Consider the following 23,369-nt stretch of genomic DNA (forward strand, 5'->3'; position numbering starts at 1 on the left):
GTACATTATCACTTCAAACAACCGGGCATTTTAGATAAAAAAAAAAGTTGCTAAATTATAAATACATTAGAAATATCAATTCTTATAAGATAGAATTCCAGTCAATAAACAGAAAGTGCTTCGGATCGATGGACCAAATTGTTTTGAATTAATACCCTTTTATCAATTTGAAATGGTATTCACCCTTTGTAAACGCCGGCATCTTAAGCTATTTATATTTAAATAAATTCACTTCATCCTCTGAGGCAAAGCATTAAATCCCTGTGAAACAACGAGTACTATTGATGTTTGCATCTGTGGATGTAGTTCCAAGAATAAATAAGACGAAAAACATAAATAATTTTTGTTGTACAGTGTTTATTACTCAGTTTTATAAAGTTAATTCCAATAGACATACCCAAAGATGTGAGACCAAACTGTGAGGGGTTGTTTAAAAAAATTGTCAAATCTTCAACTTAAAATACCCAAAACTCCTTGGGTTATTTATGCGAATTGAAATAAAATTTTATTTTTGCAAAGTGACTTTTCCCATCTAATTAAGGCGTTAAAGAAACTCTCTTGTACATATATATTTTCTTAACAAAAGCGGTTGTTTCTTTTGATTAGATACAGAATTCTAATTCGAAAACTAACCCTATTGATTGCAATATTTCAAAAACCAGAGAAAGCAATAATGGGTCGTTGCCCTTCAAACTGTAGAATTGCCAGAAAGCAATTTGCTTTACTGTCATTATTTCATCTGCTGCGACTGGTGATTCGAGACTCTTGATGTCGCTTATAATTATGAAGATAAGTACTTCATAGTGTAACAATATGTAAGGTTATTTTTTTAACATCTCTTGCTTATTCGCATTGCAAAAATGTAAAAATTATATGACCATTTTAGAAAGCATATGCGAGTTTCGAGGAACTGACCTTCTTTGCCGTTCTACTGCTTCTGTTTTGGCCTATTAATAGTTATAATCTCTAAGGTGCGATTATATAAGAAACTTCCGTTATGTGTTTTAAGGATGTTACAAAATTTTAGAGAAATTATGTTTTGTACACAATAATGAAGATTAATGACTTTTCGCTGCTTAAGGGGGGGGATTTGGAGGGGGGGACGTGTTGCAGAAATCCCCCAAGAACCTACAGCGTGTTTCTAAAGCTGGGAGGTGATAACACGAACACACATCTTATTTAATGCACTATTTATCTTTTGAAGCTTCTTTTTCTGTAGACGGCGAAGGTTTGCTTTCCCAGGAATTGTTCGAATAGACTAACCTACCTGTCCTTTGAGCTCATTGATGAGATATTGAAAAATATAAAGGAAGTATTGACATATTTTTTACGGCAATTATTTAACGCGAAATTTAGTCATTAGATGTTTTAATACTGACTAAACACTTTTTTTTCCATGTTTTAAATGTGTTATCCTTTCTAGAATACAATTACAAAAAGGTATATAACTATCCGAATATGTTCGATTCTTTAATTTTCCATAAAAGAGCATGAAAAATAACGTAAACCTATTAATGAATTGTTTTTAGTTGAATAAATAAGTCATACTGAATATATACAGGGTAACCATAAAATAACTTTTCATGTTTAGAAGCATCCGCTTTTAAAATTAATGAACGAAAAAACAGATTTCATATGCATACTGTGGAATGCAAGGGAAGATAAATTCAGCAAAAATAAATAAACGAAATAAAGAATTATAATGTCAAAATTCAGCTCTAATAGACTTTATCAGTGTTAGAATAAAAATGCGTTGGTAATTGCAATAAATGCGCAGAAAATGAATGATGCAAAATTTCATTTATGTCCGAGTGATAAAAAACGCGCATAAAAAAAGTAGATTCAGATTGAAATTCGCAGAAAATCTTTCATGAAACAATATTGGAGCATTTTCAGTGTGCTGACTTTTAATGCATACAAGGGAATGCATCTGCGACATTTTTTTTCGGAATTTTTTCTCCCCATATCGTTTATAGTCTGCATATCAAATTTGATTTCATTCATTCCGTTCATTAGTTTTAGCTGTAGATACCCCAAATTGGGAAACTTATTTTTTGGATACCCAACATTTCAAATGATTATATATCAAGTGTTGCGATACGAGTATCAGATTTCTTACTTCTGCGAGATATGTGAAGGTATACGAATCTTGTTTCCAACTTTACATTTTGGACAAACAAATTTTTTTTTAATGTGTCGCAGGTAAATCATATTATTGCATGCAGCTGCAATTATTATTCCTGTCTTTCAAACTTTTGAGATTGCTTTTGATGCTGTTTAGATTACACTTTACTTTCCAAGTTTGTGATCACTGCTTGAAAAAGAAGTTTCTTGTTTGCCGCATCATTTTGATTTTTAAATAAAATTGAAATAGTTAAACTTAAAAAAAAAAAAAAAAAAAAAAAAACGATTCATCCAAGGCCAGCCTTTAGGAGATCATGTAAAATATATTATTGATGAAAGTAAAATTATTTAAACATTATTTTTATTTATTAGCAGGTTTTGCTTTTGCTTTTCTAAAAGTACAAATACGGAAGTGTTTTATTGTATTATCTTGTAGTTTTTCCTGTCTATTTTATTAGAAAACTTCCGAAGAGTAATAACTAGTTAAACATATTCAAAGAAAAATAAAACGTTTGTTTTTGATCCAAATATTTAAGACGAATAAAAAAAAAATTGCAGTAAATTAATACATTTTTCCATCAACCCTGAGCTCTGCTTGAATGTATATATCCATCATTTCCAAGTAAACATTTGCTCGATATTTCTTTTATTAACATTGAAAGATTAGGATGTTCAAACCAAGTTTCGAACTATGATTTAAGACTAAAACATGATATCTCTAAATAAAGATTGTAAAAATGTCATAGTCAAAACGCCTAAAATGGCAGCTTTCAGAAAAGGCGAAATTTCTTAAGATTTCTACTAGTCAGAATCTCAGAGGGTGGCCGTCGTATGATTATGTAATGGAGCACCAGGGGTTATCAAGGCTTCTCTAAATTCCACAAAACGTGACGAATTTTTTCCTCTTAAAACCCTGCCTGGAAATTATCTTCCGACCTTTCGGTCGAAGAACACATTTTCTTTATGCTAGACGACCCGATCTCACATGCTTAGTTACTCCGATGCAGTCATCAAAAATGGCACATATCCAGAATATAAAAGTGATACCGGAAGTTCGGAAAAGGGCTACAAAAAAGTAGAATTTCTGAGTTCCCACAATTCTGCAATTCATCCTATAATTTTTCATGCTAGAATTAAAAGACCGCGATTCTGATTATGTAATCGATATAGCATTAGATTTGTCCGTTGTCAAGGAAGACCTATAAACTTTGTATGGAAATGCATAAATATTCATTTTTCGAATTTGCAAACAATTAGCTTATTAATAATTTAAGCTAGTTTTAATAGCTGTTAGTACAATATTTTTTTCCTGTCTAATTTGTTCGTGAATATCGGCTACTTTTACTTTTTTTTCCCCTTAAATCCCATATTTGATTATTAATATCGCAACAAATGTTCTAACAACAAATGCAAAACTAAAAATGACTTAAAATTAACTGTGTAATAAAGTAAATTAGTCTTAAAATAGACTTAGGTAAGGTAATTAAATTTTCCCAGCTTATGACCAACAATTTCCAAAAGTTTCGTTTTGTCAAAAATGAAACTTTTTTTTTTATTTCAACTTTATCCGTTGGTAAGAAAATAAGGCAATACGATTAATAGTGTTTTAATTTTAATCAATCTTTAGTGTCAGAAATATAAACATGCAATTTAGGTGAGAAGTTTATTCAGTCTGCAAATTCTTACGAAAATACAGGACATAGAAATCTTGGATTTCTTTTGTTTTTCATTACCAGTTATAAATTATTGCATTTGCAACTTTTTTTGATGCAATCAAGGATTTTCTAATTTTGTCTTTTTAATTCCTTAATTATCATGAGAGTGCATTGAATTATCGTATTTTTGCTATGGACTGTTAGTTGAATCAGTACGGCTACACATTTCTCAACAGGTGTTATTTAACTAAACAATGAATAAATCAGCAGTTTAACTATAATTTTACTTATATAACTTAATGTCAGTTTTCTATGAGTTTTTAAGCTGTCATTTTAGGATCTTCTTTTTCATCATTTTAAAGAGATACTGTAGTCACTTCTAATAGAAATATTTTCCCGATGGTTATTGGAAATATTAAAAGTGATATCATTAAAAAATTGAAATAAGTTGCATTTTCTTAGTTACATTAAAAAAAAGACTTTGGGGAAAAAAATCTGACTTCCCTATTAAATTATCGTTAAAATTAACAATTTGTTAAAGCTATCAGAATTACGCTTAATTTCGTATTTTCACTTTTTTGTCTTGTGCAAACTATAAGTTGTTTTTTAGAGTACCTCCGAGCTTTAGAGTAGGTACATAATGTGTTGATTATTTGAAATTTTTTAATTGCACAATTTAATAAAAAGAATTAGATAATCAAAAATGGAGTTAAAAGCATAAGAAACTCAATATAGCGAACAAATATCTGAATAACTGACAGTCCAATAATTCAACAACAACAACAAAAAAAAGTTGCTGAAACTAAGTCAACCAAAAAAAAAAAAAAAAAAAAAAATACATATTTGGGAATTTAGTTTCGACTGAATAGAACTAAATTGAAACTAATCAGAAACATTTGGCAGAAATACGCCTAGATCCCACGAAATTTCTTGACAACATTTAAGTATCCACAAAAAATCTAAAAAAATTTCCAAGCATGACTTCAGAAATAAAATGTAGAATTGGCTTTTTTCTGAAAAGTGTTCTCGAGACTATTTTTTACTATTATTAACGAAGAAAAAAAAGGTTTCCCACAGTACCCGCATTCTTCAAAAAAAAAAAAAAAACTTGTTAACTTTGCAATACCTTTCGGCAAAACATACAAATGTAACGAAATTCTATTAACAATCTTCAAGAACTGAAATGTTGTTCAAAAGAATACCACTCTATTTACTAGTGTCGGGAGGCACAAAACTCAATGAATACAATCTTGCCAATAGTCCCGTATTTGGGGAAAGCTATGTGTGGTCCGTCGGGGGCCTTTCTGCAACCGAATTAGAAAGCGGTAGCACCAAGGGGGAGGAAGAATACCGTCGTCAGAAATAAATATTTACCAAAGTTCTCTGTGGTAAAAGGCATTTTGTAACAACATATGGAATCATCTGATTTGGGGCTTTACAAAAAGCAAATTTAAACTTGAATAATTTAACAATGTATACAAATTTCGAGTAAATTTTCTTAACAGAGTATCAAATTACTTTTTATTTTCCATATGTGCATATATTATTTAGAACAAATGGATTATATCTTGAAGTGGTTAATTATTTACTGTAAATTACAAGAATAGCGATGGCTGCTTAATTGAAACAAAGCCCGCTTTTTTGCTTTTGAACGAAAAAAAAATATTCCAGAAGAGTACCTCGTCAAATTATTCAGAATAATTGAGATGAAATTTTTACATCGCTGGATGTAATAGGGTTTAAAAAAAACTATTGAAATCATTACTTATTAATTCAGCTCTCCTTAAGAAAAGAAAAAAAATCTTTGGACTAAATCTATTTTAATTTTAGTGGTCATTTGGCATTCGGTAGCAATACCTCCTCCTTTTAATGACATTTTTACTCTCCATTAATTTACCTACGGTGTGCTGCAAAATTATATTTCAGTTTACCCCAAAAAATGCAATATATTCATGAAAGTATTGAACGAAATTCCAGGGTCCCTTTATTCATTTAATCTTAATTGCTTTATTTATTGAAAATTGATTTTAATTTTTTGATGCGTTTCTTGATTACATCAAAAATCCTTTAAAAAATCATATTTTAAGTATGATTTACAGCAAAGAAAAAGCTTGTTGTCATTCAGCAATACAAGGCTTTAGACGAGAAAAAAAAAAGTGAATTGTGATGCTTATAAACTTGCATAAATACGTATTTTTCCAAGTATTGACTTCCATTTCAGCACTGTAGAATAAAATACGATGTCCTAAACCGTACTAGTAAAACGGAAAGGGAATGCGGTAAGAAATAAAAAATTAAAAAAAACATTATATATATATATATATAATATAATATATATAAATATTCCTTCAGCATTCATGCTGTCATGAACATGTTGTAAATTGATTTAATAATATTCTCAATATGTATTCTAAGGGAAACAAAATGCTTTAATGCTACAAATGTATTATCATAAAATTTAAGGTGACATTCAACATGTAAGGAATAAGTCAATGGATTTAGTAAATTTTTTTTTAACTTTAGGACTGAAAAAAAAAATTAATCCGAGTATGTAAGCAGTGTTCGTTTTTGAAATTTAATATTCCTGAGAATAAATACTCCAAAAATCCCCCCATAGCAACGACCTTCATTTACAGAGTTTGCATGGAGAGATTTTCCCTGCTGTTATAGTACTACAACTCGGAAGAGGAGGAGTTTCAAGTAGTTCTTTAAGAAACTTGTGAATGGCAAGTACTGAATGGAAGAACAAACATTGTTATGTGAGAATTGGAGGCGCGAATTTTATTGCGAGAGCGAAAAGAGATGGGACAAATAGATCAAAATGTATTTTCTGTCACTGTCCGAGAAAGAGATGGTCCTCTAAATGATTGGATTTCGCACCGCATTCATTAATTTGGGAGTCGTCAGTTGAAATGCTTTAATTCAGAAGGAAAACTGGCATATTGAGGAACTTAAATAATTCAAAGCACAAAGAGGGAGAGAAAAAAAAAAAAAAAAGAGAACTGTTTCTGAAAATAAGTAAGGTAAGAGAAAAAGCATAATTTTTTTAATAAATATGGCAATAAAGATGATTGTTACGTTTGCTATTTCATATTTTAAAAACAATGAATTTCACAAAGGAATATATATAAGATTTATTGATTTAGAAATTTCAATAAGTTTTTATAAATAGTAGAGATCTGTAAATAGAATACTTGTATAATGAAATGCCGCAATTAAAGATAAAATTATCATTCAACGTTTTTAGTTTTTTTTAAAGTTTTTTGTTGCTTTATCGATACGATATATTGTATATCAATAAAATTTTCCAACGAATTAAAGCCTATAAATTTTTTTCTAATGGTCATAGAGAACACGATGTACGGGCGTATTTAACTAAACATTTCAGAATGGAAACAATTTTTAGTTTCGATATCGAATTAGCAAAAATAAATTTAATGATCAACAGATTTTATCATAATTCTACGAATAAAAGAAATATTGCAATTATTGACGAATTCGAATTTTATAAAAATTTCTGAAGTTCCACAATATCCCCGTTATTAAAATTATTTTTTGTACAAATTCTTTAAGCTAAACGTTTTGTATTTTTTTCCTTCGGAATTCCTTTTTGCATCAAGGTAAGGTTTAAACAGGAGAAAATTTCATATCTAGCGCATAATGCATCTGATCGATCGGCTTTTCTTCTTTCTTTTTTCATTTGTGAAATAAAATTGTGATTTAATTCATAAAAAATTATTCAATAAAAATGGATATATTGTAATCGTCAAAAAAAAAAAAAATTTAGAACCCGATATTTTGCAGAATTTTATGTTTCAGATCTTCCCTAGTTCGAAAAACACATGTTTGGAGTCTGTAAACATGACAGCCCAAAAATGCTGTGAACGAAGCGGGTGAAATTTGGTATGATTTATACACCAAATTTGTTGGTTTCAATCAAATTTTGAACATAATCTATTCAAAAGAAGTCTGTATGTCCAGTTGTTCATGTACAAGTAAACTCAGTAACTATAAAGCACATAGAACTTGATAAATAAAATTTAGTACATAAGTTGAGCATCTAAAATGCAGATTCTTATCAAATTTTGAAGCAAATCTAAAATGCAGATTCTTATCAAATTTTGAAGCAAATCTAAAATGCAGATTCTTATCAAATTTTGAAGCAAATCTAAAGTGCAGATTCTTATCGAATTTTGAAGCAGATCTTTCAAAGAGTTGACCATCTGTGGCTCTGTAACAAATATTCAAACGCGATAACTCAAAAATGACTCACTGACTTAAATATATGAGATTTGGTATGTGATTTTATGACTATAATTGTAGCTCTGTCAGATTTTGGTTAATATCCGTCGGAAAAAAGAGGCATCCAAACTAAATTTTATTTTCTGGTACTTTCTTGTAAATCGTATCCCAGCATTAACCGACACCCCCCCCCCCTAAAGAAAAATCCTCAAAGATCGTATTTTAATAAGCTCTTCCATAAATATTACTCGCCAATGATATATAGTTAATAATACACAGGTATATTTAGAGATTATGCGAGAAGGTTTTGAGGAAATTACTCACTCTGGTTATTTTCGTGTCAACAACTTAACGCCAATCTGAATTTCTTAAAGTGTATGCAACATTTCTTTTTACAAAGCGTCTTTTATGGTTCCATAAACCCTTTAAGAAATACCCCCCCCCCCTTTACTTAAGTACAAAAATCAAAATACGGCTTTAAAAAATTACGATTAAATGAAAAATCATATAATACGATTAAACAAAAGAGATGAAAATTACCGCAAGAAATAAGTTAGAAGACGGCAAATGCAGAACTCGGAAGTGGTTCAACAAATAATTTTATTTTTGAGACGAGAATAACAATTATAACCTTCGAATGAAGAATAAAACATATAAAGCTTTATACTTAAAGAGTTCCTTATAAATTATGTTGTGTACGTGATTTTCTTTACTTTTAGTTTCATTCGATTACATCCATGGTATTAGCGATATTCTGATATACCCTACCCACTTGAAAAGCTCATTGATCATCTTTAACGCACATCGTAAGCCATTGATCATAGTGGAAGCTGTGTTGAATCGGAATGATCTGTATTTTGATGGATGGCAATTCGTTTCAAAGCCAATGATCTGATCTAAAATGTTAATGACAGCACAGAATTATCATAGCTGGATTATGAAACGTAATTCGATACTTACATGAATGGCGAGCAGAAAAAATATTTCGACCGAGTGAGTTCAAGGTAATGTCAGCGTTTAACAAAATAAACTAGATATATTTTTGAATCAAAATTATTGAAATTTGTGTTTCAGATTATTTCGCTGAGAATAAATTTGTATGTTTAGAAAGATTCAAGAGGATTTCTTTTGAAAAGTTTCTTGATGAATTTTATTTTTGTTCTACATGGAAAATATGAAATTCGTTAATTTCTTGCCCTATTTTGACGAGTTTGAGTCGTGATTACAACTTTGGACCAAACATGGATATTGTTATTCACACTCGAGGAAACAAATGCGGATTTAATGCGATCGTCACCAACCACACTCATGGAATGAAGAGCTGGTCATACGTTCTGTTCAGGCTTGGGTAGTGTCTTCTTAGCTTTGTATATTTTAATCGTACATGGGTCTATCGTCCATATTAATTGTATTAGTAATTGTTGGCGTTACGACGCAGTTAAAAACCTAAAGGAAAGAAAAAAAAACTCATTGCCAGTTATAAATTGATTTTATAAATTGTTGGCTTACAATATGCCATTTACTTTTAAATGTCACATTACTACATTAATTCGCACCCTTCTTCTCTGGCCTTTCTAGAGCCCCAGTGGTCTCCCACTGACAGGGCTAGGATTTAGTCGAGCTATATAATATAGCAAGGAATGAACCCTCTTTCCTAAATAGTGATATTTATGGAGTGCTTTTTATGATGGATATCCCTTGTTACACTGTATCCGAAGATGAATCTTGAAGGGAATTACCGTTGGTATCTACTTTTCTCTGATAAAATGTTTTGTTTCAATATATTTAGCAACGACTTCATAGTTTTGCAATTCGAATCAAAATAATGGTTTGGAGTTTATGTATAATTTTCTGAAATATTACAAAATAAATGTCGAAATTGCAATTCAAACCCTTTTCATTTCAAGAGAAAAAAAATTAAACTGCATAGATTTATTTTCAAATAATTACTCTTAAATAGATAAAAAGAGCCCTTTTATAACTTCAAATATTTTATATTATTTCTTCGGTATTTCTTTGTCAATATAAGTCAAAAATTTTATGCGTATTTAAGATACCGTACAGAAAAAATACCAAAATCTCATCAAAAATTTTTGGAGAAGACACTTGCGAGTGAATCTTTTAATACTGGTCAGACCACACAGCTTGTTATTATCGTATACGGTTGCGGATCGACTTCACTGATTAATTAAGCGTAGTTTCGCAATTACACTAATTAGTTCTTTAATGCTCGGATTTCAGCAATGTTTGGGGACTTAATTGGCCGTAAATTTTCTGCTGCTTTCTTCTTGTACATCTCGAAAAGTATGTAGTAATGAGTTCGAACGCTGTAAAATACAAGTATTTCTCCCTACCAGTGAAAGTGTTTTACCTTCCACAAAGATGTCCTGAACAAACTAAAGGACATATTCGGCTGCTTTATTGAACATAATTAAAAGTTAATAGCTATTTGGTATAAAATGAGAAGTGATGTTTTCATTATGTTGCTTAATTATTGAAGTGTATATTTTGATAAATGAAGACTTTTTGTTTAGAAGTTTGTTGGTGATTAGAGAAATTTACGTGATTCATAAAAATCTGACTTTTCTTCACATCTGTTCAAGCATTTATTCGATTTTTTAAAAATTTTTAACCCCATACTGATTGTCCTGAAAAATTTTTATTGTGAATTTTGAAAATCTATACAGGTCTAGAATAAATTGTTTTATATTTTTTAGTCCGTTTTAAAAAACGCAGAATATGAATTTTTTATTTAAATAATAATTCCCATGTAAACTATGATTTCTGAATTTTTCGAACTTGAATTTAAGGCCGTGGCGACCGAGTGATAAGATGTCGCGTTCATTTTTGATGACAGTTCAAACTCACGAGTTTCGACTCTGGGTAGTGTTACTCCAACACAGGATATTAATATAATAAAACTGAAGTATTTTAAACTGTTCCTTCAAAATGTATGAAATTTAAAATTCGCTGTTCATATTAAAGTAATACTTGAAACATGGCATATATTCATCATTCATTCATTCATAAATAATTCTTTAAAAGAAATTTTTGCTACAAGCTGAAATATTACTTTTGGTGACTATCGGAAATTTTGTTCAAATATGTTTAAAGAAAATCTTGTTAAATCATTAATAAACGTCCAATTGTTGCCAGATTCAAATAAATAATATTTCATTTGAAAAATATAAAAACTTATCTGTTGAGTTATAGCCTGAGGTTATTCTTCATTATTATTTTTATACCTATAAATATTAATTTCTAAACATTTTCTCGTAAAACACTTGCTGTAATTCATGTTTAGATTTTTGTTGCACATAACGTAAGCCAGGAATAATTTCGATTATTTTTAAATCTAAATTTGTTAAAGGCTTAATGAAATGAAAACTTAATTTCTCATAACCAAATCAAAATTACTTTGCTTCCTAGAAAAATTGTCTTATTCTAAAAGTGCGATTTTTAAAGTAAAATTTAGGGTACCAATTTTTTAGTATTGATCATATACTGCATATTTATAGCCTTTTAAGTATAAATATTCTTTTTTTTATTTCAGGTCTCCTATATACCGTTTACTAGTGCTTTTGAGTGTCTCTATCTTGATGGTACGTAATTATTTTAGAATATTTTAATACTTTATACACTAACGAGAAATTCTTTGTGTTTTTTCCAATCAGTGAGTGTTTAGAATTCACATGTATTCAGAAAAATGAAATTCAGATATCGCAACCAAAATCCCCTGTAAAAAGAAGCTCAAACATTTTTAATTTGTGATTTTCCGACATTTTCGGGGGAATTCTTAAACAGTTAAGAAAATAATAAAAAAAACGGTAAAGTAAAGATTTTCAATGAAGTATTTTTAGACCATTTTTCGGATTTTCTTTCTAAAGAATGGCTTTGCTTTACGCGAATTATAATGCATTTAGATGCTCATAAATAACTACTGCCTGGGGTCTCATTAGCAAATACAGAATCTGCTATATATCCATGCTGCAAATGCGCAATGTATGGAATTAAATGCAATGATAATTATCACCTAATTAAGAAAGAGAAATCAACAACGATTAATGAATATAAAATAAGAAACATAAAAGAATTTCGAAAATGAATAATTGGTTTCGTGATGCTGACATGTAGCATATCCACGTTTGTACTGACGTAAGGAAAGTCTGTTACCGCGTTTGTTGATTTAGGTATTAAGCTACTTTTCGGGTAATATTGTATTGTAATATCTAGCAAGTTCGCATCGTAAATTAAAAAAAAATATCCGAACATTTTATAAGATATTGATTGTTCTCTTATAAATCTTTTTGGGAATGTTTCTTCAATAGAATAAACGACAGTATTTGCTCTTAAAGGCGCTTTTATCTAACGTTTCATAACATTTTTTTTAAAAATCGTGATTGATTGTTTGAACTCCTATCATCTTAAATTTCGGATAATAAATTATCGATTTCATGTAGCTCGTTTGCATCTTAAATTGATGTTTAATGTTGCCACAATACATCATTTTGATAATGCTGCGGCCTCTTTGAAGCATTGCAATCGTTTGTATTACATTAAAGAGTTTCACATTTAAAGCTACCGGTAAATTCTACCGGTTACCATTATCTGTATTTGATTATTTTATAATGTTGCGCCATGGTCAAAGATACGACTGATTATAATTAATTCGACGAGGTACAAGTTCTACACTTCATGTAGTCATCCTTTTCAACGCGGGAATAATGAAAATATTAGGCAACTTCCCTCCACAGAACAAAAGAACTTTATTTGCACGAGCATGTAATATTCTTCCGTGCAACCATCTATTGGTTGATATTCTCCCCAGCAAGAGTTCAAATAGGAAAAATGTCTCGGCCGAATGATTGAGATTGATTGACAAGTTATGCAAATAAAATTTCCCCGAAGATTCTTTCTCCTATGGTGAGATTTTGTAAACAAAAGCGTGATTTACTCTTATTTGTGGGAGCAGACTCCCGGAGTTTGAACGATGACAGGTCCAATCAGCTTCTTAAAAGAACTGTCAAGAGAAAACGCAAAGATAACAGAGTAGAGGGGTGCAAACCCAGAAACCTGGGGTGAAGGGTGAGCTTAAACCAATGTTCATGACATGAAATAAAGTGTCATATCTTGAACATTTTTTCGTAGATGTACCATGTCTTATCGGGTATAGAAAGGTAATGAATCTTAGCTCAAGATTAGAACGATTTCCGTTTCATTTTATTTTCTGAAGTAAGGAATGGGCCTTAAATTATATATGTTGACCTCTTCCTAAGGTTAATATAAATGCATTGCTTGCTTGAATTTATTTATGTTTTGTATGTTGTTGTTTAATTATCTTTAGTAATAAATGTATTTTTAATGATCAGGAACTTTATACAATGAATTTCTATCCTTTCAGTTTTAACTTATTGGCATCCGATATATATTCAGTTCTATGTATGCTTAGCTTGTCAATTTTTTGATTAAAAAGTTCTCATTTAGAAATTGAATTTCCTTTCTGATCTTAATTCAGAAAAAAAAAGAATAAATATTTGTTTGGAACAGTATAGCCTATAAAACAGCCTATTGTATTGTAAAACATTAAATAAATCAAATGAAATTTGTGAACCCATAACTAATTTTCATTCATGCTTAACTTTGTATGCTAACTGATAAATCAATTTGAACACTAAAAAAAATTCTCAATTGCTAAATGCCAAAGCAGAAGTTGGTATTTTGTATCCGATAATTACGCAGGTAAAATGAACGGGAATATTTTTAATTCCACTTAGAGTTATAGACGACGATGGACGAATATATATACTGTTAATATTACTATTTAAATCTATCTGAAAATAAAATATATAACAGTACATCACAAATTTTTAAGCCAATGAAACAGATAATGTGGAACTGCATTGAGAATTTAAATTTATCCGAATGGTCTAATTCCTTTTCTATATTTCTTGGTTCAGTTTGGCTACTTCTAATCTTTCAACTTTAAACTTCATATACTGCCAAACTTCTTAATGCCTGATTTTGTGTTGAAAACAACTGAGTATTAATCAAAATCGAGTTATATAACAACATGAAAATACATCTATTGAAATTAAAAATGGTTTAATTTTGTAGGAAATTCCGCATAGACAAAGGTTATATTGAAATACATGTACTGAATAAAGGGATTAAAATATTACTAATTGCCCTTATGTTTATTTTTTCTTTCAGGCTACTTTCAGTCTTGCTCTCTCTCCGGATGCCCTTATAGAAAGTGGTTCCAAATTCCTGTCCGACAATACCATAACTCAATATAGCATTAGAAGGCAATATAAGTTTTATAATCATTGCAGCGCTAAACAAATTCTGATAGTCGGAAATTCAGTTAGCGCATCAGGTAGTCAAGATAGCCCTAACAGTAGGTATTCAGTTTGTTGTACATTTCAAAATTTTTAATGTATAATTTAAAGTGTTAACAATATTTACTTTTTTATATAAAAATTTTAAAGTATGCAAACTTTTTAGCAGTAAATCTGTACATCCAGGACCATGTTCGTCTTTATTGTTGACATAATCTTTGGTTGAACCGATATATTGTGTTGCATAATAGTAATAATAATAATAAGCAAACTGAGATCTAAATTATTTCTGATCATACAGGTAAATTCGGAACAAAAAGCTTATTAATTTCCCTTGAAAATAAGAAACAATGATTTGACTTACTTAAAATGACTTAATTGTGTTTGACTTAAATAATGTTTGTAAAATGACTTAAAGAAGTATTCAGAAAAAGGCCAGGATGTCACAAAAAAGACTTTATGGGAGATTTCTAAACTCCGATTCACTCTTTTATCTGTAGAATCTGGTGTGGTCCTTCTATTATAATTTGAAGTTGTTGAAATAAATGCAAAATGTTGAGAATCTGAAAAATTATGTAATATTATGGAAAAAACAAGATGGCCAACTGTGGTTCTTATTGTGATGAGGGAACAGCTCTGTACTCGCAACATTGTTTCAGAGGCAGTAAATATTCAATTATCAATGGAAGTGAATATTATTTTTCGGCTACTTCTCATCTGCTGCATACCATATGATCTTTATCAAACTGTAAATTGCCTATCCATGAATACTGTGATTTTCAAAGCAAAAATAGTATCTCAGAGTTTAATCCAAACAGGACACAAAACTGTAGTATTCTTTTGTTTTGCTTTCCTAAAATAATATTCGTCGATAATAGATTTGGCGTAGCATAGTCGAATTTTGTTCTTTTCGCAAAAATCTGCAATATTCAATCTTCAATAATTGATTTAATTTAGGTCAGTGTTGGTACTTTGCAGTATTTACGCTTGGTGCTTATTACCATAGTCCTCAAACTAGAAGTTTCTAAAGCTTTTTAAATTAAAATCCAGGGTCACTTTATGACTATATAACACATCTTTTATTGTTATATTGCCAGCTGATAGATAGACTAACGCATTTTTGCTTCACACGATCATATCGCTACTGTTTCAGGAAAACCCAAAGAACAAAATATTCAGCGCATTTTCGCATTTGTCATCTTTCCTACGCCATTTTTGAAGCGAGCTTCTCGAGTTTCTTTTTAATTGGTGCTCGCAACACTGCGAACAATTATCCTTCAAGCGAGCCGGCAGAGATGATATCGCAGTTCCCTCCACACTTACTGATCAAAATAGCAATTTAGTTCCTGTTAGTAGAGTATCATCCTGCGCAACTTGTTCGCCAGCCTTCTTGCTTATCACCTTTAAATCATGCGACGCCAACCTTTAACCTGATGTAATGTGCCTCCCCTTGAAATAATTGGTCCCAAAAACCTCTGCCTGTCAACTTGACAGCTTTTCCTGGGAGTTTTCGGCGTTGCAGTTGTTACAAAGCACAGTCAATCCGTTATAACCACTCTTGATAGTTTGCCCGCTTAGTCTAATATGTGCTTAAGGAAACCACACGCATTTTTCAGAGCTATGTTTGTTCTAGCTGACAGCTTATCAAGAGATATTAAATGGCTTTGGTGCATCGCGGCTTTCGCATCTTCAAGAGGGATGCTTTTCGCCATTTATGAGAAGGGCAGGTTTTCTTCTTGAAAACTTCATTGAACACGATCTGCTACTGCGAGAAAAAAAGATCTTATCACCCGTTATCACGCTCCCATTATGCTTTAACAAATTATTAAATATTTTACTTAGAAAACGTAATTGCTTCTAAATCCTTTATCTAAATGTATTTTCGCTGGGAAAGGAGTTCCGTTCTTTCCTATTAATAATGTTAGAATTTTGTACAAAATACGGTAAGCCACTTTCAGAATCATTTCAGCGCATTCGCATATAGCGTCAATGTTATGATTCGGCTAATTTCTAAAAAAATAGAAATTCGTGGTTATTCAATGCATATCGTTGTACGGATGGATTCTCATTGAATTCTTTGGTTTGTCACTTTCTTAACGTCGCAAACTTTTGCATTAAACGGGTGGGCTCTTAACCAGTTCGGTCTTGATTCAAAATATTGTTTATATAATCAGTCAAAATATGGAGATAACCTCTGTTAAATAATCTCAGAATTTCAATTTTTAAATTAAATAATTTAGTGAGTTCTCGATACTCAAATATCATAAAAAAACACATCTTCGATTATTTTCTGGCTTATTAGCTTTCAAAGTAATAACAATGGATTCTTTTGATAAATATTAGTTCTGATCTTGCGCATTTAATCTTTGTTAACCTTTGATGTCCTTTGTCACTCAAAATTCAATTATTAGCAGGTAAGTATTAAACAACAACTAGACATCATATCTTCAATCGTTCATCGCATACTTCTTGCTTAACGTTTTTCAGAGCTAAATAAAATAATACATAATAAAGTGGAAGTGTATCAAAGTTTTACAGACTTAAACGCTACAATTCTAACGCAGCCGAATGGGTAAAAGAAATTTTGTTTGTACCATTGTTGTAATCTGTATGCATTTCTGGTTTCAATCAATTAAAAGGAAGACAAACCAAATTTGTAGATTCTCTTCCCTATATTTCTAAACATAAAATGTGCCTAGTTGTTTTTTTTTAATATTAAAATGTAAAACGTTATTCATCAATAGTAAGAAATATTGAAGTGATTGCTATGAACCAACGGCACTAAAGATTTATTAAAAGAAAATTTAATTTTCTTTATTTGTCTTTAAGTAATTCTTGCTTGATTCACTAATAATATTTTTTTTCCCATAGCAAATTTAATTCTACAGTCGGCACACTATAAAAATCATCACGGTATTCAAATTATTGGTGCAACAAGTGGTCGATATCTGTGCTTTAGTAAAAAAAGTAAACTAATCACAAAGGTAAGTTTTCATAATTTTGTTTCTTGTGTACTTAATATAATAGCAATCTGTTTTCTATTTAAAGTTAATATTTCCGTTGACTACATTTTTTAGGCAAAACTTTTATTTTAAGAAATTTCTTCGAGTGAAGTGGGCATGAAATCTTAACTTTGGCATCAAATATGCTGATATGACGTATATCAAATATGCTGAAAACGACGTTCACGATTACAAAAAAATGGCTTCAATAAGAATAAGAATTTTTCTTTAACTACGAGCAAAAAAATGGACGAAATAAAATTTTATTTTGTGCTATTCGATATACCCGAAGTTTTTCGTAATCAAAATATTTGATGTTGACTAAAACTTAAATTGTCTAAAAACCGAAAAATAGTGACGAAATTTTTTCGTAAGCCCATCCTTAGGATTTAATATTTGTGAACAAAATTTGAAGAACTTGTGTGATAACTGTAACCGTTGTTATATTACATCAGATTAGTTGTTGATGGTTATATAAGAAAAATACAAATACGAGAAAGTAGGGATATATTAGTACTACTTTATGGAATGTCTGTGCATACGTAAGTAAACACTTATTTTTAAATGGAAGTATAAGTCTTTTAATGTAAAAGATAGTTTTGCATAATATATACTACACAAAATCGTCTTAAAATTTATTTTTTATGAAAATGTTAATGTCAGTTTCACTAAATAATTTTTAAATATCAATGCTTCTCTAAATATTAGATTGCACCAAACGAATTTAAAAAACCGTCCTATGCCAATTTTATCATAAGTTATTAATTAATATTTTTAAATAATGATACAAAGTTTAATCAAATCTTGCAAATGACGATTTGGAGACAAATAAAAGAATTTAAAAAGCTGAATATTTTCATTTAACAGAAATGGCAACACCTAAAGACAATCATCTTTTTAATGTACGGAATGAATTTTTTTATTAATAAAAACAAGCTATTTGTTGAGGAACCTTTATCATGACCAGTTTTATGCTTCTTAATATTTGTGAGGAGATTTTGATTTGAATGTAGCCAGTAGTCTGATATCTAAAACTTACAAACTATTTAAATTTCACTTTTATGTGTATAGATTTCTCGGTTTAGATCTGCCCAATGTGTATTGTAATCAGCGAAGTTCTAAAAATGCAATTAAAATCGAATTCTTATGTTCCTAAAACAAACTGGACTTCTAGAAATTGATAGAAAGAAGAAAAAAAGTAAATATATGTTCATTAATAGTTTTGATTGACCTAAAGTTTGATTCTGAAAGTGTAACATCAAAATAACTGCAGTTTTGCACAACGAATTGATAAATTTTCCCTTTTCTGAGAAGAAATAAATTTAAGCTGGTGGAAAAAAACTCCATTATAGAATTAGATTGAAAGAATTGCCGCTTTGCACTGTATAATGGTTCAGTTCGCAAATCTAAATGGAAAAAATTAAACGTTTTTAGGATTATAAAACAATACTTTTTTTTCTATACTCCTACTAGCAGATATACCCGTTGTTGCTCCTAATAAGAATATTTTTTATGACTTGATGCTTATAATAATTTAAAGCTTAATAAGTGTTTTTTTTAGCATCTTTCGTTGATATTCGTTCGTATCATCTAGCCCTTTAAGTAGCAATTAATCGTTTTTTTAATCACTCCATGTTTCGAACTATCTAATACGAGTGTAGCATCCTTGGAATTTCATTTTCCCTATTTTATAATTTTACTTCATATCATGGTTTTCATTGACTGATACGAAGCATCATATCCTTCGTTTTCGTATTTGTGTGCCTCTCCGGTATACGCTTTCTTTTTTTTTTCTCTCTCCCTAGGCTCTCTCCTATCGGCGGAACTGACAGGGTTATTTAAATATTTATGAAAATTAAATTAAAACATCGCATCACTAAAATAATTAGATTGCTCTACGTGCAGGAAAAAGAATTGTATGCTACGATTGTACCTACTGTTATAAAAGTGGGATAACATTTTGCCTTTTGGCTAATGTCCAAAGAAAATATTTTTATCATCTTTAATAGTGACAAAAACATGAAACATAAAATTGATTTTTAAATTTAATAACAAGGAAAAAAATGCACTGTTACAAATTACGTTTAAAATGAATGTTGAAAAATTTATTAAATTTTACTGCAACTTAGCATCATTAAAAAAAAAGAAATATTTGTCTTCTCTTTAAAATGATTTAAATATTGCACGAAAATCATACTTCGAAAATTATTGACGAAACGAGAGCAAAACCACTTAAATGTGGCATAAATTACGTTATTTAATTAACAAATTTTGAAAGCTGAAAATAGCACAATTGACCTACAAAAATCCCAGAAATAGGATGCGCAATTTTCATTTCTTTACTGTTCATCGTTTAGGTTCGTTATGACAGACAGACAGGTACTCATTTTTTTGCTTTATATTATCGTTATGGACTATCTATTAAGATGATATATACGCATGTATAAGTGAAATTTTCACTTTAAGGAGAACGCATATTACAACCTGAACAGTGTGAAATTGCTTTTAGGAGGATATTGTCAAGAAAGCTTATTTTTTGCGTCAGTTTATTTCGAAATTGACGAAATCGGCTATAGATATTTCTGATTTCTTTCAATTTAAATCCTATAGTTTTATTGTTGAATTTGGATTATTGCATTGTTTTTAAAGGAAAATATGTACTTTTATTTGCTTGCGAATGAAATATATAATATATATATATAAACTTTCTACTTCACCCTGTACTTTTAAAAATTTATCTTTTGATTTTTTGGAAATGGATGGTGCAGTTTCCAAAAGAAAGTTGTTCCGATATTTAATGGGATGAAACTGAGAAAAAAAATGAGTCAAAAGCAATAATAAATATACACTAGAAATCAAGCTGAACGCTCGAATTGGAATTTCTAATAAACACTTTCTCATGTTCATCTTAATTTTCAGTTTCTGTAAATTATCTGTGGACGGAAGCAGTAAACTGTGAGGGACGTATTTATATGCAATTTTCTATTTTTATAATTTTAAAGATAATTGCTTTACATAAACTCTTTGATATTTCGAGTGAACTAAGAAAAAGTGAATTTGCTTAGGATATGCAATCTAAACTTTCTGTTCTGTTAACATTTTTTGCAATTCAAGTAATTACTCTTACTCTTATAAATGGCAACATCAGTACTTGGATTCAAATCAACTTTGTGTCGATTTCGAATTGCGTAAAGAATTTTTCAGTTTTTAGTTTCTTAAAATTATTTTAAAAGTTAAATTTTAAAAATAAAATCTAGTGGGAAAAAAAACTTAGCTTCAATAATGTAATGGTTCATTGTATTTTGTTTTACTGCGTTCTCTTCGCAAATTTAGTTTCTGAATTTTTGTCTTTTTTCATCAAAGATTTCTTTTAATTTCTGCTCAACCCTTCCCCTACTCTACATAGTACACACCGCCGTCTTTCTTTTCAATATCTAAAACGCCCTGTGAGGAAGTGCTAAAATTTGTAATTATAAGATCGATGAATGAATTATTGTTTTAAAAAATTTCCCCAATGAAATATGAATTTCTACTTTTATTGTATGACCTTGTTTAAAAATGAGATAAAACTATCCAATTTACGGAAACCATTGTGACCAAAAACTGCTTTTCAATCGACAGTTTGAAAGGCCTGTTTTCTTCTCATCAGCAAAAAAAAAAAAAAAAATCCGTGCTCAGTATTCTAAAAAATATTTTAAAAATTAGATTAATCTGCTCAATGAAATCTATATCTATTATTATAATATACCTATTCAATATTTTTTCCTGCATTGCGTTACCCTTTTGCAACAACTTTAGAGTGTCTCAATTGCGTTCCTAGGAGTTATTCATTAGCATAACACAGTGGAAGGGTTTAAAGTGATTTTCTCGAATGAATTGCCGAATTTTTACCTAAACCATTTGAAACTGTAATGGCTAGTAGTAAAAAGGTTTAAAGCTCTTTTTTAAGTTTAAAAAAATAATTGCATTGTCAAATATGTATTTTTTCCCCTTTAAATCCCAATAATCTATCCTATCTCCTGCATTTTTTTTTTTTACTTTCTCCTACACTTAAGTTTACGAAAAGTTTTATAACTGCTTAAAAGAATCGACTTTGCGGTATTGATAGATCGTTATGTTTTAGACTGAAATAAAAAAAATAATCTTGGAATTAGTTAGTCTGTCTGTCGGTCTATATGTGAACATAACTGGAAGACATGCGACAAGCATAATTGGATAAAATTTAACATGTGATTTTTACACCAAAATCGTCTACCATTGAGGGGGGAGGGGACTCAGATATGGGGATGAGAAGCTTCCGGTATGGGTGTTGGTTCTCATATCCCTGGTGAGTACAAAAATGGCGGCGATGCTCTCAGGGGGCCAGTATCGATGACTTGCTTTATCTCTGCATGAGGATTCAGCGCATGTGCTGTTTGTAATAGGGACTAAAAGGTCTCAACCACCGGGCCCGATGTTATTTGTCGCAGCAGCTCCGGCATATATGTAGTTCTACGATGCCAAAAGAGGGTGAGGATATCTCGCCCTCTTTTGCACTGATATCAAAGCATTCTATCTAACTTTTCTGGAATCTCTAAAAAATGTCTGCGAACATGATAAATCAAATACAACAAATTGCAACATATAGCTTAATCACCTGATTTGGTTAACGCTTTAGTTCAATTCTACCAAAAGGTCCTCTTTCTATTTTTATGTACGTAAAAACGATAACTGAAATTGCAAATAGCTGCACAAATGAAATGTATTATGTGTTCTTGATACCAAAAGTATAGACCAGCATCGAATTTTCAAATGGTCAAAGACGAGAACTATAAAATGTTCTTCTCATCTCCATCAGTATATCTTGTATGTATGCTATATAATACCACTCGAGTTATGCATTTGCTGCTACAATTATCGAGCTGCTATTTAAACCTGTTGCTGTTAATATGAACCCTTTTAATGCCGAATAAAAGTATCGTGAGTTTGCGAGGAATGCCGGCCTAATTTGCAAGGGTCTGGAAAGCAGCATATAAAATAACGAAACAAAAATGTTGGAAAATTCGAAAAGAAACGTATTACGAAATAACGGGGACAATAAATGGAATGCCAATTGTATTTCAATTTTTTTTAAAAAGTAAAGTACCCTCACGTACGCAGCGATAAGTCGTCGTTCGGCACTAAAAGGGCTAAAATATTCCATGAGTTTTTAGTATAACGTCGAAAGAAATTTATTAATGATTTCAAAATATTTCTAGTATAAATTTAAATGAAAAATTTGAAGTTTTTTGTATTCGCAGATATCGTATATTTTCCACCATAAGTTTCGCGGTTAGTAATCGTAACGCAAGATGGTTTTTGAACGGTTTATTTCAGATTTATTTCGTTTTATGAAATAATTAAAACATTTGGTGATCAGTTAATTCATCGGGAATATTAGTAGTATTTAATTTTGAGTAAATCTGTTATGTATGACTTGATATCCATGACTCTCTCAACAAATTATTTGTGTGTTTCTTTTTGTTGTGTGCATGAATCTTCCTATTGGAGACCCATGGCATCGTGACGCCATTAAATGCATAACTATGCGGTTAGTCTATCTTTTAAATGAACATTGTCTTTTGTGGAGCTGTGACTTCACTTTCTTATTCCTCAAGAGAATTTCGCAGATGATAAATATAATCCATTTTCCTCAGATTTCAACAACAGAAAAAAATCTCCCAATTAAATATTTGATGAAACAATAAAAAGGTTTTTATTTTGAAAAAATAGCAGAAATGGCAATTATTTTTGAAAGTTTGTTAAAAAATATTTTTAAATATTGTCAAAAATTAGGAAAAAAATTAGGCGACACTGAAATTAATATCGTTAAAAAGATAATCTTTTAAATTTTGAAATGGTGCAGCATTTTTTTCGCATTTTTCAAATGGTATTTGTGAAAAATTTCGCTTAATTTTTAATTAAAATTTCCAAAAATTTCTTTGACATATTCATTCCCATTTTTCAAAGTATATTTGTGCCAAATTAGG

General features: G+C 30.2%; 1 protein-coding gene across 3 annotated transcripts in view; it reads left to right on the forward strand.

Moving 5' to 3' along the window:
- Positions 1-23,369, forward strand: part of LOC129959917 (fibroblast growth factor 17-like) — a 100,881-nt gene that overhangs the window by 52,258 nt on the left and 25,254 nt on the right. For all 3 annotated transcript variants that reach the window (XM_056072816.1, XM_056072818.1, XM_056072817.1), the window contains 3 exons: positions 11,575-11,623; positions 14,232-14,418; positions 17,231-17,343. In XM_056072816.1, coding sequence (XP_055928791.1) covers positions 11,575-11,623; positions 14,232-14,418; positions 17,231-17,343 — 349 coding nt within the window. The remainder of the gene's footprint in view (positions 1-11,574; positions 11,624-14,231; positions 14,419-17,230; positions 17,344-23,369) is intronic.

Source organism: Argiope bruennichi, chromosome X2 (genome assembly GCF_947563725.1).
Source record: "Argiope bruennichi chromosome X2, qqArgBrue1.1, whole genome shotgun sequence".
Taxonomy (NCBI): Eukaryota; Metazoa; Arthropoda; class Arachnida; order Araneae; family Araneidae; genus Argiope; species Argiope bruennichi.